This window comes from Lissotriton vulgaris, chromosome 5 (genome assembly GCF_964263255.1).
Source record: "Lissotriton vulgaris chromosome 5, aLisVul1.2, whole genome shotgun sequence".
NCBI classification, from domain to species: Eukaryota; Metazoa; Chordata; class Amphibia; order Caudata; family Salamandridae; genus Lissotriton; species Lissotriton vulgaris.
The window spans coordinates 1,708,199,341-1,708,217,567 of NC_141693.1; the positions used below are offsets into that span (position 1 = coordinate 1,708,199,341).

At 42.7% G+C, this 18,227-nt stretch overlaps 1 protein-coding gene across 2 annotated transcripts in view; it reads right to left on the bottom strand.

The window, feature by feature from the left end:
- Positions 1 to 18,227, bottom strand: part of DNAAF19 (dynein axonemal assembly factor 19) — a 54,468-nt gene that overhangs the window by 31,311 nt on the left and 4,930 nt on the right. For both annotated transcript variants that reach the window (XM_086923879.1, XM_086923881.1), the window contains exons 2-3: positions 4,605 to 4,763; positions 3,065 to 3,197 (exon numbers count right to left, since the gene is read on the bottom strand). In XM_086923879.1, coding sequence (XP_086780005.1) covers positions 3,065 to 3,197; positions 4,605 to 4,747 — 276 coding nt within the window. In that variant the 5' untranslated portion in view covers positions 4,748 to 4,763. The remainder of the gene's footprint in view (positions 1 to 3,064; positions 3,198 to 4,604; positions 4,764 to 18,227) is intronic.

Here is an 18,227-nt window from a genome sequence, read left to right on the forward strand (position 1 = left end):
TAGAGTGTGCCTTTACTTCCATTGGTTTCACTGCCTCTGTCAGATGCATGTTATAATGCCTAGCCACAGTTTAGTCTAAATGCCACATGGCTATAATTTACCCGAAGTTACTTAGTGGAAAAGGTTATCTCGAATCTGATTTACTGTTGTCCATTAGCCCGGTACTTGACAAGCAGAACGATTGACACGGTTTCTAAGATCTGGCCTAGAGACCGCTTTAGCTCTCTTTTTATCCTCATAAAGTAAAACATCATACATAAATCGTAAATACATGTATACAACTAGCAACGCGAGGGTCGAGGGAGGAATGTTGGTAATTAAAGCAGGACAGAGGATGGGATGGTGTGGCAGCGGGTGCGAAAAAGGCAAACAGAAACAGCTGGGAGGAGGCGGGGTGAGGGAGGAAGGGAACCAACACACTAGCAGGAGCGAATTAGGAACTATGCTTGGCTTGGTTGCTGAAAACAAAGTAAACAAGTTACAACCGTAGTCAGAAGAAAACTTTTTTTTTTTTTTTAGAAAGTAGCAAAAACATTTGTGATAACTCAAAACACCCAAACTCCAAAAAGTACCACCACCCAATTTTCTTGCCGTTTTTTAAGTGTGGAAAAAATTCCAAACTGGAAATAAATTTAACATCGCTAATTAACAAATACAAAAGTGCAGGTAAAGGAGAAAATCAAACCATTGTAGCTTGTACAGGTCACTTCTACAACAACTACTATACTTCTCTCCCTCCCGCCTTGTCAGAGCCCAGCCATAAAAGATAAAAGTTCAGAAGAAAGGCTACTTACATCATGTCTATTGTCAGCATCCAAGCCTCTCTCGGCTGCTCCTCCTGCACACCATGTGCCGGACCTCTCTAAACTTAGTAATTTGAAACAGGACTTACTACTGTGAATCCATCTGCCAGCATAAATGTTTGCTTATCCTGGGCCTAAGATTGACATTTCCAGGTGGATCCCTCTTCACCACCTTAAAATGAGGTACACAACAGAAGTTGTGAACCTGTTATTTCTGGCATTTGCTGCTATAGTTTACTGGAAAAAGGCACCTTGGTGCAATTGCTTTAATGGGAATACACAGACTTCAACTCCCACAAGGCAATAGGTCGTCAAATAAAAGGGGCTGGATCATGGTCTCCAACCAACACAGACCGAGGTGGTAATTCAGCCACGCCAATTTGTACGGAGCTTTGAAACATGGATTTGTACTATTTTTGTTTATTGGAATGGTTAAAGGAGAAGTTCTGTGCTCTATCCTGTCAACAAATGCTCATGAAAAATAGCATTAAATTATTGACACTTATAATTCTCTCTCTCTCCTAAACGGTGCTTCAAAGCGCATCACACTCGGTTCTCATTTTATATTGCTTTTCTGGGTAACAGTGCATGACAAATGTTGTGTGGGGACCCTCCTCACACTTAGCTGGATTCTGCCTTGATCCTAGCTTTTTAGTGCTTTTCCATCTTGAAAAAGCATTGTGAAGGAGCTTCAGTGAGCTATGTAGACCCCCGCTTAAGTACACTAAAAATAAAAGACACCGTGTGCAGTAGTGCAAAAAGGGACACAAGTGGCTCTTAGGCACTTTGAAGCAGCCTGTACTTCTGTTAAAAAAAATGACTCTCCCCAGACAGCCCCCCCCAAAAAGAGTGAAAACACGAGAGGCCTCGAAGACTGGGAGCAGCAACATGAGTGAGGTGCGGGAAAGTACTGTGGGAGAGAGGATTGTGCAATTGATGCAGACATGCAAAGTTGGAGAGAGCATGTTAAGCCGATCCTTGAGCAGCGATAGCTTATCGGCAAAAGCTTATCAACATAGCAGCCCTCGGTTCTGGTTTTCACATCATTTTTGAGAGCGTTGCATTGTGTGCAGGCACGACGAACAAAAGAAAGGTGGCCGCCAAAGCGATGTGAAGGAGCTATGTAGCACTGTGAAACCCCCTCGTCATAAGTAAACTAAAAATAAAAGACAGTGTGCAGTAGCGCAACAAGGAAAGTGAGATGCCCGTAGGCACTTTGTAGCAGCCGGCACTCTGTTTAAAAAAAATGAAAAACACCCCCCTCAAAAAAAGTACAAAGACACGAGAAGCCCGGAACTCTGGGAACAGCAACATGAGGGAGGTGCGGGCAAGTACTGTGAAAGAGAGGGGCATGCAATTGATACAGACATCCACTCCTGGAAAGAACATGTCAAACTGATCCTCGAGCAGATCAATGCAGCTGTTCTCGGTTTTGGTTTCCGAAAAAAACAGAGCTGAGCAATGGGTGCTTAGGCAGGGATTAGTGGGATTGCTTGGAAGGGTAAGAAAATCCAGAGTCGAGTGACAGTGTGCTGCCCGCCAGGCGGAAAGTGACTGAGGGGACGGTCATATTGTGTACTTTGTGGAAGATTTTTTGGGGATTGATGAGAATAATTTAGCAAAGACCCTGCTTCCCTCCAAAGCCGCTCAGCTCATAAGTTGGAGTTGGCAGGCTGCTCAGTTGTTCGTCAAAAGATGGACTGCGTGCTTTACCCTGATTGTTGATATAGCAAATGGCCCGACCTGTTTCCCGCGCCGCCTGCACAGATTGTGTAATCTAGAAATTACTTTGGGAAGTTATGGAGGGCAGTGGTGTGATGTGATCGAGTAGATGTGATTGTTTTGCTCTAATCACACCCTGCTGCTGCCTTTTTGAGGTAAAACACAAAGCCTTTCAAATCAAAGTTTTCTTTATTTTCATGCCGGTGCATTTCTATCTTTCGCAGCCTTAAGGCAGAATGCATTAAGGGTGCCCGCCAGCGATGCGCTAAATGAACCATGACGAGAGAGGAAAGGCAGATGGCGCCTCTGCGCATATCTGTATGCATTACCGCAAGATTTAGGCCACAAGCAAAAGCGTGTAGTGAGCTTTTTAAAGTCCACTTACTAAAATTCTCGCCAGAGCAGCACATGCGCTGGCTCAGGCGAGACCTAAAAAAAGGAGGAAAAAGAAGACCTGTCACTTTTTTCATTGCAAATAGATGATGATCTGATTAAATTGTACACAAAATATTTTCAGGAATAAAGTATATTTTACTGACCTGGGATATTTCTACTGTACTGTCCTGCTTGGCGACAGCTTGTGTAGCATAGGAATTCCATGGCTGGTTCCTTTTTCCTCCAATCTTGTCCTTTCGTTCGAGGGGTCGCAGGTGTGAGGCCAGGACGATATCTCTGTAAATTAATATCTATTTAATTGCTGGGGAACACAGTAGAGTTACAGTAGAGTTGCATATCTCAGGACATAAACAGACTTCCAGCAGGCCAAGGACCTTTACTTTGATTTACCAATTCTATTTGGCCAATTGGTGCTCTGAAGCACAGTACGGTTACTGTAGAAGGAATAGAATAAATCACTGTGGAAACACCTCTATATAAAATACCTTAAATGGGAACATCAGTAAAAAAAACAATATCACCACCTCAGCAGCAACCCCTGCCAGGGCCCTTTTTTAAAAAAAATAGTCTGGGGTCTTATGAAAAAAATATTTACTGTGTAGGTAGACAGCAAACTGCTGCTGCCAAAACCACTTTCTTCCGTAAGCTCTCTATAGGGATATTTACTCGGATTTAAAGATGCTCATGATGCCGTCATGATTGGTCAAGCACCTGCATGACAGAACACATTCTTTCCAGCGATGACATCAGTCTAGAGTGTGAGAATCTCGATGTGTATCACTGGAGAGAACCCAAGACAAAATGGTGGCTGGCAGAAGCAGTTCCCTTCCAGCTTCTATTGCATTTCATTCCATTTTGGGAACATATTCGCCCTGAACACTATGCCATTCATGCTTATTCTCTTTTATCGAGACACAGGAGATGCTTGAAGTGCCTAAGGAAGATGACAGACAAAAGGACTCATTTGCTGATAATGGTGCTCACAATTTGGAAACATGCAGGTCCTGAAACACACAAAATGTGATCGGAGGAATGCTTGCTGTAAATCTATCCACTGACAATAGCTCGTGGTAGCAATACTACCTATCATTCTTCTGCTCACCATGCCATCTCAGTTTGGACCCAGCTTTACGCAAATCAGTCTTGACCCTGCTCCAACAGGAACAGTTCAGCCTGAACTGTCAATCCAGGTCCTCCCTGAACCGGAACACAAGCAACCCAGGACCGGTTTTGCCCTAGTTATGGGGTCATCGACAGGTACAGCTTAGTTCCAGTAACACAGTGAGCTTGGGGCCACCGTCTGGGCATACCCCTGCCACTTAGGGCAGTACATGAAACACACTAACGATGATGGGAGACTGTTTGAAATAAGTCTAAGCACTGGCAAAAGATTGTGGTAGCACTCCACCCCATCGTTCTTTTGCTCACCATGCCACCCCAGTAAGCAACATGTAGTCCCTGCCCTTGGGCTAGCACAGGATCTCATATACAACATATCATTTTTGTGCAATATGTTATATTACTGCACACATTTAACTCATTTTTCTCAGGGTCCATAAGTGACTATCAGCAGCACAATATGGAGTATCAGCGTGTGGGAAATAAATTAATATTAACACGAGACTTAGCCCCTGATCTTTGTCAAGAGCAGTGTAAATGTTTGACAATGATTCAGTTTCCTACCGGAACTCCTCATAGGATGCCACCTTCTGATGCACTGCCCGGAACTTGGCATTGTTTTCTCGCTGGTACTTTTCATCTGCAGCGACAGCAGCCTGGAGCTCACGCTCTAGGGCAGAGAAGTCTATAGAGTCTGATCCCTCCATCGTTAGATCTGAAGAACTTCAGGAAATAGAAAGTGGTGAGTCCAACATGCTAGCTATATTTTTTTCTTACTGTAGAGACGGAACATGGACAACTCAGTTATAAGATCAACAGCAATAATGACCACAGAGGGAAACTTTTTTGTGAAAGTCTAGGTAAATGACGTGAAGGGATTAAACCGCTTCTACCATGAAAACCCCTTCCCCTTCTACCAAAGCTTGAGGTTCACAAAGATAAGAAAGGTTAAAGTACAAATGTCTTTTAATTGCAATATTATTATCTAAAATATAATAACAGAAATGATAAACCATCCTGGATTGCCCATGTACTCCTAGCTATTATACACAAGCCAGGCGCAAGGGTGTTGAGGACTTACCAAAATCCTCAACCAGGTTCACAAGGATAAGAAAGGTTAAAGTAGAAATGTTTTTTAATTGCAATATTATTATCTAAACTATAATAACAGAAATGATAAACCATCCTGGATTGCCCATGGACTCCTAGGTATTATACACAAGCCAGGTGCAAGGGTGTTGAGGACTTACCAAAATCCTCATCCAGAAAATTGGTCAGCGGACTGCTAGGAAATTATTACGAATATTTAAATTATAGAGAAAGAATCTGTCTGTTCTGAATGATTGCGAGCAATTGGTGACTATATCTTCCTTGTCCTTATAAATATAAGAACCTTTTCAAAAAACAAAATGTCTCAATGAGAAATAAATCCTAAAATATCTGAATAGCCTTAGTCAGCTCAAACACAATTCTCCTACTGAGAGCCAGAACGGAAAACTGGCATGGTGCAAGGATTGTCACCCTAATGAGAGATTGCACATTACGAAATGTGTAGACCTGGTGCATTTTTGTCTTATTCTGCTGACATTATGGTGTACTAAAGAAAAGATCATAGAAGGCATAGTCTTAAAATGAAATATTGTTTATGGATGGGAAGCAATTGTTTTTCTTAGCAAAAAAAGAGACAGAATGAAAAAAATTTAGTGGGAGAGTTTCTCTGAAGGAAGCAGTGTATAAGCAGAACAGTTGTAAAACGATTTTTCTTAACATATGCCCTTAAGGTAACAATGTCTTTATTCTTACTATTAAAGTTATTTTGCAAGAGAATATGAAAATGTAACCACATACATATAATTTAGAGTTAAACAGGGAGAAGCACTGTGATGCAAAACAACACAGAGGGATCAGGGCAAAGAAGCTCAGGGTTTACCCCTGGTAAAGGCACTTAAAAAACCAAGCAATAGGTCTCGCTTTTGGGACCTTATAAGTATTTAGTTATGCAGCACACTATCCTTGGTACAACAACATCAACTGTTGCATGGCTAAACACTTATATGGTCCCAAAGGAGAGACCTATTTGGCTATGCCAATGCTTGTTATTCAGGCTATCCTAGGCTCCTTGGTCAAAGAAAGGCCTTTTCCCCAGCATGGTATGGATTGATCAGCTAGAGTATTGTGCTGTAGTTTCAGTTTTATAGCGTGTCATGTGCCTGTAACGGTCCTGCAGCACGTTTAAGTGGATGGATACATCGCTACTCCGTTGGTTGTGTTTGGTTGGAAGAGTGTGTGTGGGTTTATAGTGTGCTTTTCATGAGAAGTGCTTGGGGTTGTACGTGATCACCAGAGGATTGTTCTTATTGGGACACATGGAGCTGGAGTTGCTTTTCTTATACATACCATTCTTGTGTTTGTTTGGTACAGTGTGGGGTCACAGAGGCTGGAGTGGAAAGTGTTTTGGCGTTGTGCATATTCACCAGAGATGCGCTGTTATTTTGTGATGTGTTTCTGTGCTTAATCAAGGAACGGATCAAAGAGCGAGTGATTGAGATGCCTATCTTACACACACCATTGTTGGATTTGGTTGGTAGAATGTTGATTCATAGTGTGGTATACGTGGGAAGCGTTTTGGGGACTTGCATGGTGACCAGGGTGCGGCTTTTATTGTAGTCCATGTTTCTTATTGATATGCTTCTGCGTGGAGTGCAGGGAAGACAAGCAACAGGTACAGATAAAGACAGGAAGTGTGTCTGATCACTGCCTCAGTGGTACAGTTGAAGAAGGACAGGGCAATGGAGTGATTACAGAAGGATCAGGAAAGATCCATCCATTTTAAAGATTAGCAAAAAGGCACCACTGCTGTGCCTCGCACAAATGTTGGAATCTCTATATAGAACAAGCATTTGCAATGCATAAGGTCTCGCATTAGGAAAGTTTGAGCTATTGGTATTGTAAATGACACATTTTTTATTTATGTGTTGGTTTTGAAAATAGCAAAAATAATAGCTTTGTCATTTACAATGCCAGTAGTTATAATATGTGACACCTATAGCATTTGTAATGCAATATTTGTTGTATTCACGTGACTTAGATGTATTGATATTACAAATAACAATGGCTTTTAATTTTTTTAATAATTAATACTTAAATAAAAGTTATTGTAATTTATAATGGCAATAGCTTAAACTTTTGTAAATAACTTTTGTGAAGAATATGTTCAGTATATTTTATTGTGAAGAAAATCCAAGAACAGAAGTGAAATACTAACCTCTTTTTGTGACATTTGTAATAAAGCTTGAAACATTGAGAAAACATATTTGACCCAGTTGTTGTTGAATGGTTGCACAGATTGATGCTGTGGTGGCGCTGAGTGATGTTGTGGTGGCGACTAGTGATGCTGTGGCATTCAATGATCCTGTGGTAGCGCATAGTGATGTTGTTGTGCCCCTTAGTGATGCTGTGGTGGTGCGGAGTGATGCTGTGGTGATGCGATAGATAGAGTGAGTGGCATAGATATATTGAGTGAGGGCGATAGATAGATAGAGGGAGGGCGATAGATAGAGTGAGGGCGATAGATAGATAGAGTGAGGGCGATAGATAGATAGAGTGAGGGCGATAGATAGATAGAGTGAGGGCGATAGATAGATAGAGGGAGGGCGATAGATAGATAGAGGGAGGGCGATAGATAGATAGAGGGAGGGCGATAGATAGATAGAGGGAGGGCGATAGATAGATAGAGGGAGGGCGATAGATAGATAGAGGGAGGGCGATAGATAGATAGAGGGAGGGCGATAGATAGATAGAGTGAGGGCGATAGATAGATAGAGTGAGGGCGATAGATAGATAGAGTGAGGGCGATAGATAGATAGAGTGAGGGCGATAGATAGATAGAGTGAGGGGGATAGATAGATAGAGTGAGGGCGATAGATAGATAGAGTGAGGGCGATAGATAGATAGATACATTGATAGATAGAGTGAGGGCGATAGATAGAGTGAGGGCGATAGATAGAGTGAGGGCGATAGATAGAGTGAGGGCGATAGATAGAGTGAGGGCGATAGATAGAGTGAGGGCGATAGATAGATAGATATATATATCGATAGATAGATAGATAGATAGAGGGGGATTAGATAGATAGATAGAGTGAGGGCGATAGATAGATAGAGTGAGGCCAGTAGGTAGATAGAGTGAGGGCGATAGATAGATAGCGTGAGGGCGATAGATAGATAGAGAGAGTGAGGGAGATAGAGTAAGGGCGATAGATAGATTGATAGAGTGAGGCTGATAGATAGATAGATACATTGATAGATAGAGTGACGGCGATAGATAGAGTGAGGGCGATAGATAGAGTGAGGGCGATAGATAGATAGATATATATATCGATAGATAGATAGATAGATAGATAGATAGATAGATAGATAGAGGGGGATTAGATAGATAGATAGAGTGAGGGCGATAGATAGATAGAGTGATGCCAGTAGGTAGATAGAGTGAGGGCGATAGATAGATAGCGTGAGGGCGATAGATAAATAGAGTGAGGGAGATAGAGTAAGGGCGACAGATAGATAGATAGAGTGAGGGCGATGGATAGAGTGAGGTAGATAGATAGATAGATAGATAGAGTGAAGGTGATAGATAGATCGATAGATAGATAGATAGATAGATAGATAGATAGATAGATAGATAGATAGATAGATAGATAGATAGATAGATAGAGTGAGGGCGATAGATAGATAGAGTGAGGGCAATAGCAAGATAGAGTGAGGGCGATAGATAGATAGAGTGAGGGCGATAGATAGATAGAGTGAGGGCGATAGATAGATTGATAGATAGAGTAAGGCAGATAGATAGATAGATAGATAGATAGATAGATAGAGTGAGTGCAATTAGATAGATAGAGTAAGGCCGATACATAGATAGAGTGAGGGCGATAGATAGACAGATAGAGTGAGGGCGATAGATAGATAGACAGCTAGAGTGAGGGCGATAGATCGATAGACAGAGTGAGGGAGATAGATAGAAAGATAGATAGTTGTGTGAGTGGTTGTGTGTGGTTGTGTGTGTGGTTGTGTGTGTTATGTTTTGTTTTGCTATGCTATGTTTTGTTATGCTATGCTATGTTTTGTTGGGTTTGGTATGCCATACTATGTTTTGCTAGGCTATGATATGTTTTGTTTTGTTATGCTATGTTTTGTTGTGTTTTGTTAAGCTATGCTATGTTTTGTTGTGTTTTGCTATGTTTTGTTATGCTATGTGTTGTTGTGTTTTGTTATGCTATGCTATGTTTTGTTATGTTAAGCTATGTTTTGTTATCACCTTAGCTGCGTGTAAATATCCCTCCCCAGTGCTGCGCTGTCCATTGGAACTCGTGCTGAATGGACGTCCAATGGACGTGCGCAGCACTGGGGAGGTAGCGCTGCTGACGACCGTTGGCCGTCAGCAGCAGAGGTTATGCTATGCAATGTTTTGTTTTGCTATTCTATGCTTTGTTTTGTTATGCTATGCTATTTTATTGCTATCCTATGCTTTGTTTTGTTATGCTATGCAATGCTTTGCAGTGTTTTGTTAAGCTCTGCAATGTTTTGTTGTGTTTTGCTATGTTTTGTTATGCTATGTGTTGTGTTTTGTTTTGCTATGCTATGTTTTGTTATGCTATGCAATGTTTTGTTATGCTTTGTTTTATTATGCTATGCTATGTTTTGCTATCCTATGCTTTGTTTTGTTATGCTGTTTTGTTGTGTGTGTTATGTTATGCTATGCTTTGTTATGCTATGCTATGTTTTGTTGTGTTTTGCTATGCTATACTTTGTTTTGCTATGCTATGCTTTGTTATGCTATGCTTTGTTATGCTATGCTATGTTTTGTTATGCTATGCTATATGTTGTGTTTTATTATGCTATGCTTTGTTTTGCTATGCTATGTTTTGTTATGTTTGATATGCTATGTTTTGCTATGCTATTATATGTTTTGTTTTGCTGTGCTATGTTTTGTTGTGTTTTGTTAAGCTATGCTATGTTTTGTTGCGTTTTGCTATGTTTTGTTATGCTATGTGTTGTTGTGTTTGTTATGCTATGTTTTGTCATGTTATGAAATGTTTTGTTATGCTATGCTATGTTGTGTTTTGTTATGTTATGCTATGTTTTGTTGTGTTTTGATATGCTATGCTTTGTTATGCTATTTTTTGTTATGCTATGCTATGTTTTGTTGTGTTTTATTAAGCTATGCTTTGATTTTCTATGCTATGTTTTGTTATGCTATGCTTTGTTATGCTATGCTTTGTTATGCTATGTTTTGTTATGCTATGCCAAGCGTTATTTTGTTAGGCTATGCTACGTTGTGTTTTGTTATGCTATGCTATGCTGTATTTTGTTATGCTATGTTTTGTTGTGCTTTGTTATGTTATGCTAGGTTTTGCTATGCTTTGCAATGCTATGTTTTGTTATGTATGCTATGTTTTGTTGTGTGTGGTTATGCTATGCTATGTTTTGTTGTGTTTTGCTGTTTTGTTCTGCTATGTGTTGTTGTGTTTTGTTATGCTATGTTTTGTTATGTTATGCTATGTTTTGTTATGCTATGCTATGTTTTGTTTTGCTATCCTATGCTTTGTATTGTTATGTTATGCTATGCTATATAGCTGTGGAGTGGGCAGGTCTGAAGCCGGCTTGATTAGGCTCGAGGTGACAGGAGGATTTGATGAAGTTTGACACACATCGGGTGATATGGGCCTCCATTAATTTTGAGAAATACGGGAGGAGGGAGATGGGGTGATAATTCAAAGGCTCCAAGGGGTCGGCTCCGGGTTTCTTAAGGAGGGGCACTAAGATGGCCTCCTTGAAAGAACTAGGGACAATGCCGCTGCTAAGTGACCCATTCAGTAGGGGAAGAATACAGTCAGGTAAGTTGAGACAGATACTCCGCAGAACAGATGGCGGGCAGCAGTCGTTATTATGCTGTGTTTTGTTATGCTATGCTATGTTTTGTTTTGCTATCCTATGCTTTGTATTGTTATGTTATGCTATGCTATGTTTAGTTTTGCTATCCTATGCTATGTGTTATGCTATGCTATGTTTTGTTGTGTTTTATTATGCTATGCTTTGTTTTGCTATGCTATGTTTTGTTATGCTATGTTTTGTTATGCTATGTTTTGTTATGCTATGTTTTGTTATGCTATGTTTTGTTATGATATGCTATGTTATGCTAAGCTTTGTTCTGTTATGTTATGCTATGCTATGTTGTGTTTTGTTATACCATGCTATGTTTTTTTGTGTTTTCTTATGCTATGCTATGTTTTGCTATGCTTTGCAATGCTGTGTTTTGTTATGTATGCTATGTTTTGTTGTGTTTAGTTATGCTATGCTATATTTTGTTGTGTTTTGCTATGTTTTGTTAAGCTATGTTTTGTTATGCTATGCTTTGTTTTATGTTACGTTGTGCTATGTTTTGTTATGTTATGCTGTTTTGTTCTGCTGTTTTGTTGTGTTATGTTATGCTATGCTATGTTTTGTTTTACTATGCTATGTTTTGTTTTGCTATTCTTTGTTATGTTATGCTATGGTTTGTTTTGTTATGCTATGCTATGCTTTGCTGTGTTTTGCTATGTTTTGTTATGTTATGTTTTGTTATGCTATGCTTTGTTTTATGTTATGTTATGCTATGTTTTGTTCTGCTATGTTTTGTTGTGTTATGTTATGCTATGCTATGTTTTGTTTTACTATGATATGTTTTGTTTTGCTATGCTTTGCTATGTTATGCTTTGTTTTGTTATGCTATGTTTTGTTATGCTATGCTATGTTTTGTTATGCTATGCTATGCTTTGTTGTGTTTTGCTATGCTATATTTTGTTTTGTTATGCTATGTTTTGTTTTGCTATCTAATGCTTTGTTTTGTTATGCTGTGCTTTTGCTATCCTATGCTTTTGTTTGTTATGCTATGCTATGCTGTGTTTCGTTATGCTATGCTATGCTATGTTTTGTTATGCTATGCTGGTGAGGGTATGTGAGGGTGTGTGAATGTGTGTGAATGTGTGTGAGGGTGAGGGGGTGAGGGGGTGTGAGGGTGAGGGTTTTTGAGGGTGATGGTGTGTGAGGGTGAGAGGGTGAGGGGGTGTGAGGGTGAGTGAGGGTGTGTGAGGGTGTGAGAGTGAGTGAGGGTGTGTGAGGGTGAGAGGGGGTGAGGGGGTGTGAGGTTTAGGGAGGTGAGGGTGTGTGAGAGTGAGGGGGTGTGAGGGGGTGTGAGTGTGAGTGAGGGTGAGAGGGTGAGGGGGTGTGAGGGTGAGTGAGGGTGTGTGAGGGTGAGTGAGGGTGTGTGAGGGTATGTGAGGGGTGTGAGGGGTGTGAGGGGGAGAGTGTGTGAGGGTGAGGGGGTGTGAGGGTGAGGGGGTGTGAGGGTGGTTAAGGGGTAGTGAGGGTGAGGGGTGTGAGGGTGAGGGTGAGGGGGTGTGAGGGTGAGGGGGTGTGAGGGTGAGGGGGTGTGAGGGTGAGGGGGTGTGAGGGTGAGAGGGTGAGTGAGGATGAGGGGGTGTGAAGGTGAGGGGGTGTGAGGGTGAGAGGGTGCGTGAGGTTGAGAGGGTGAGTGAGGGTGAAGGTGTGTGAGGGTGAGGAGGTGTGTGAGGGGTCAGGTGGTGTGAGGGGGTGAGAGCGAGTGAGGGGGGTGAGGGCGAGTGTCTCCAATGAATGTCGCTGCTTCGCCTTCTTTGAAAATGTTCAGTGCTGCAAATAGAGCATGCCGCCCTAATTATCACAGCATGAGGCCCCAAAGTGATAATTATCACAGCATGCAGAGAGGCGCCCCACTGCTGGAGCACTCAACTGTACATTAATTATAGTTGAGTGCTTCAGCAGCCTGGGGCGCCTGTTGACATGCTGTGATAAGTGGGGTCTCATGCTGTGATAATTGTTACTAGTGGTGCACAAGCTGTTCCACTGTGAAGCTCGTTCCCATAGTAGAATCGGCTCTTGCCCATAGTAGAATCGGCTCGTGCACAGGTTTGTAGCTAGCTCTGCCTCCCTTGGAGGCACAGACAGCAGCTATAAGACTCGTGGCGGCAGTGCTTCGCACTGCAACTCCACGAGACCTAAAGAACAAGGTGATTGCGGCCTAGCTACAAAAACGGGGTGTGCAATTAGCTATGTTAAGCCAGGTCCCTCAGCCCCAGGGGTGGGTGATGGAATAATCAGACAGTGACAGCTGGAGTCGCCAACAACCCCCTAGGAATCACACTGCAAACTGTGTTAGCCTTTCCCAGAGTTGTTTGTCCTGCACACACTGGGTTGTAGATTCTAGTTTTAGGTACACTGTAGCTGGCAGTGGCTACTCTGCACGTTAGGCTCACTATTTACATACAATGAGGCCTAATGGCATAGGAATGTTGGAGTCCGAAGAGTAGAACTCATTTACATCCTCTTGCACGCCTTTGTGAATTATCCCAAAAGTATCTAAAATGGGAGTGAAATTGAAATATTCAGGGATATTCATATACCTTCCATACAAATAGAAAGTACGGTGTCCTCTTTTTAAACTTCTAATTATAGGACATTGAACAAGTCACAAAGCCATGTAAGAGAGCGCGAAAAAGGGTTTTTCAATCTTAAGCGACCTGGTTGTATGTACAGTGGCATGAGTAGGACATGTGCGGTGTATAAAGTGCACGTGCAGTGTATGAGTTTGCAGCAAGTTGTAGGTTGAGGTATGTACAGTGCAGCATGAGACTGGTCTGTGTGCTCAAGGTGAACTACGGACACAATTCATGAAGAGTGTGAGCAAGCCAATTCTTCGTATGTGTAGTGCGTGAGTGGCAGGTCAGTGCGCAAATGATTCAAAGCATAGCACGCTTTGTACTCATCACATCCGGCCGCGCCCACCAGTAGGATTGCCTCCTTACAATACGGCACAGTGGCTCTCATTAGCGGGGTCCTCAATGCATCACGGATAATGTAGTCCTTACTTTCTCAGACAGGAGCCTCAAGCTCTGTATGGAGAGGTGAGAGGTAGGAGTGGCTGATGAGAGATTTATTTCCACACCCTGGGGACTAAAGCTTCGCTCGCGTGTTTGGTTGTGAGAGATAGCTTAAGAAGTCTGAGGCGCTATCAGATGTTTTCCTTTCTCTACGCTCTCAGCCTGATATCTCAGTTCATAGTAAACAGAATTAGTAATGCCCCGGGACCTGGATGTGGAGAGCTAGCAGAGGAACTGGGGAGGTAGCTGCAGGCTCTTTCCTCCCCTGGCTTGGGACAGCCTGGTATTTGATTTATATCAATGCACAAAGCTGGCAGTTTATCAAAAAAAATCTGGTATCCGAAAAATGAGCCCTGGAGAAAGCAAACTCCCATCTCCCACATGGAAGATATGCCCCAGCAGCCCTCACCCGCTGGAAGCCTTTGAAATACCATTTGGGTAAATATCACAGTTCCTGCGCCCTATGCGGCCCAGCCTCTTTAAATATGCAAATGAGGCATTGATATGCGGGACAATGGCAATCTGTTAATCCTCACACAAAGGGTGCAAATTGTTGAATGTGACACAAAAGGTACCTGAAGGGAGGTGTCAGCTGAGCAAGCAGGCCTCAAGCGGTCACTGCATGAGCCAAGGCAAAGCCCTCTGCCACGAGCTGGTCCACTGACTCTCTGGGTAGCCGTAGGCAAGACTTCAGAGATTAGAAACCCCCAGTCAGAGGCGCGCATACGTTTCAATTTGAGGAAAGGCATGTGGTCCAATTGCTGAATTTGGAACCCGTAGACCTGGATTCTAAGCCTAGTTGTAAAACGTAATCAAGAGTCGTCTGACTAGGAAAATCACTATATCTAAACTAATACATATGGCAAATATGTTAAACAAGCATTGGCAGCGCGGCCGTAAAAGTAACGCGGCTCTGAAAGCGAAAATGATCGCAAGGACGCAGTCTGTGGTGGGGAAGGGGTGGAGCGAGGCGCGCTGTAAGGGTGCAAAGAGGCAGAGCAAGGCACGCGAGAGGAAAGCCAGATGGCTCCTCTGCTCGTGCCTGTGCGTGTAACCGCATGCAGAATGCCACACAACGAGCTGTGGTAGGACTCTTAAAAGCCCAAACTAAATGTCTAGCAGAGCAACGCTTGCGCTGGCTCTGGCGAGACCTAAAAAAAGGGAAACTTTACCCACTCATATAACATGGAAAGGCAAGGGGTAAAGTGAAAAGCTATGTATGCAAACCTTGTAAAAAACCTGAAGGGAACACATTTACAAGAATAAAGACATCTACACCTTTTAAAACTGTATTTAAGTGGCAATTTTAAATAGGCAATGTAAGAATTGGTTTCTAGCAAATGGTAAAGGTCATTCATCTTGAATATTTTTAAAAAGGTTTATCTGAAATAATTTCTCCAAATAGGTATTCTATGAATTTGGCAGAAAATGGGCAGAGCTTCTATTCCATACAGCATGCTTTGCAGAGCAGCACATGCGCTGCCCAGGCTCGAACTAATAAAAACCAGCAGTGCTCTTAGGCTCAAAGCCAAAGGTCTCCATTTTGGCCCATTTTACACAGTGTTTATATTGGACAGCGATCACGAGCTCTGGAGTTGAGACTGAAGGCACTGTTAGTTTCGCACAGTGCCTATCAGTGGGTTAAACCAACATAAAATGTTTAAAAATTAAAAGATTTACTTACCTCTACCACCTTGTGCTCCTCTTCATCTCTGTAGCACAGGCTTCCAAAGCTACAGGCAGCAACTTCACTCTACTAATCCAGACGCTGCTTTTAGGCTGCTCAGGCAGCATGAGAGAAACACCAGGATTGACTGAAGCGTGCTGGTTCAACACTCCTTCAGGCTCCGGCGGCCTGTACTTGCTCTCTACCCAGCTGTCTTAGCCAGCTTGGGTTGCAATGTTTAAAGTATGCATGTCAGGCTGGCCATCACAAGAAGCCCAAAGTGACATGCGCACTTCAAACTGAAGTGCACACTGTTCCCCTCTGCTGGAATATGACACTTGTTACAACGCGTGTCATTAGAACGCATTTTTACATTGCAAAACCCATTACAACGCATGTCGTTACAACGCATGTCATTACAACGCAAAATCCATTACAATGCAATTACTATTCTAACTCCGCTGGGGCGTTACTTTGGGGAATGCGTTGTAATGGATTATGTGATGTAATGACATGTGTTGAAATGCATTTTGCGATGTAAAAAATGCCTTGTAATGAAACGCATTGTAACGCGTGCGTTGTAAACAATGTTTCCCTCTCTGCTGCTGTCGCGCCTTTAGACTTGGCTGCTGCCAACACGAAAAATACAATGGTAATACATTAATTTTATTATCATTTTATTTTTCATGTTTCCTGCTGTCCAGTGGAGGGGCAACACTCTTCACCCTAAAGGAGGCACTGCCACTGTAGTAGCATCAACACACATCATGGAACTGCTCAGGAGGTCACTGAATGATGCAAGGAAGGACAAACAAGCAAGGGTAGAAGAAGCTTGTGGAGATAGAGAAGAAAAACACTACATTTCTAAGCAGGCTATATGGGCACCTGAATGTCAGTAATGGGCTGGCCATTAAGTGAATCTGATAATCACTGTGAAGGAGCCAGGACACATTAAACTCGCTGAGGCTATTCCTCTGCTGGTTCCGGGTTGCGTCACTGTAGGATTTCACACATTCTTCATAAGCATTCCTAAAAGTTAGAACATGTTTCGAAAGCTGCATTTAGCACGTCATTTTTCGTACTAATGCTATTCCTTACTATGTAACTATCCAACTCATGCCCAAATTGTCTAAATGACTCTGCTTGCCAACACCATCGGAACTAAAGGCATCAGCCTCATCGCCAATGACCCCCAACTAACCCTCTCCACGACAGACAATACAACCAGAACCATCTTCACCAATTGCATGACCAAAGTAGCAGAATGGATGAGAACCAATGGCTTGAAGCTCAACTACGACAAGACCGATGTACTGGTTTTCAGAAACAGGACCTACCCGTGGGACGCCACCTGGTGGCCGACAGAGCCAACACCAACAACCACTGACCATGACAGAAATTTGGGGATCATCCTGGAAGACAAGCTCAACATGACGGCAAAAGTCAATGCAGCGAGCCCTGCCTGCTTCCACATCATACGTATGGTACGAAAGATTTTCAAGTGGCTGCCACAGAACACAAGATTCACCATCACACAAGCTCTCAACACAAGCAGGCAGCTCCTACACAGACTTCAGACCATACTGAACGCCGCTGCAAGACTCACACTTAACCTCCCACAATACACCCATATCTGACCCAACCTCAGAGAACTCCAAAAGCTCCCCGTTCACAAATGCAGCCAATTCAAACTCCTCACATACAAAGCTTTGCACAACACTGGACCAGCATACCTGAGCCGCCGCATACACTTTCACCAGACTGCCAGACACCTGCGCTTAGCCGCACTCACTCACACATATTCCACGCATTCACAGAAGCAAAGAATAAGTCACTTGTTCTCCTACTTCACACCCAAAAAATGGAACGACCTCCAAGTTTGGAGATCAGCTCTCAGTACTGGTGGATGTGCTGGAATCTGGTCTCCAGCAAGGTGATCCATGTTGTTACTCAACAAAAGAAAGTTTAATGTATTAGTAAGCCTTGCAGTATATTATTTACATCAGTATAATCACCCAGCCCTGTTCGCCCAAGGTACATTCACTCCCAGGCGCTCTAGGCTTCCGCGCATGTCTGTGACAGAAGCCTATTTATTCTTTAGGTCTCGACTAGGCTGCGCTTGTGCTGTCTCTACGAGACATGCTGTATTCAGGATATGGGCTTTAAAAGTGCCACCCAGTTTCAAGGCTGCCTTTTACATGTGTAGTTACTCAGAGCTTATGAGCACTATTTCTTTCTTTAAGCTGGAGCACTGGTGACCAGTGCTTGTGGTTTACAGAGCTCTGATGTAAACAGGGCTGTAAATATTGCTCTTATCTTGCCACATATGCTGTGCATTCAAAAATAAAGGTCTGTTTTGGCTGCAGCTGCCTACTCCACCCTCCAGCTTTTGAAACACAAGGCCTGGTGTTAGGGTCCCTGCCTTCCGATGGCTGCTACCACCTCTATCTCAGAACTCACAGGGCCACTATTTCATAACTTTTACCACTTTGAAACTTTCCCAAAAGTGTTTTAGATCAAATGCTCAGCTTTTTATAAAACACATATCCCCATCTTGCCCTCTAAGCATTC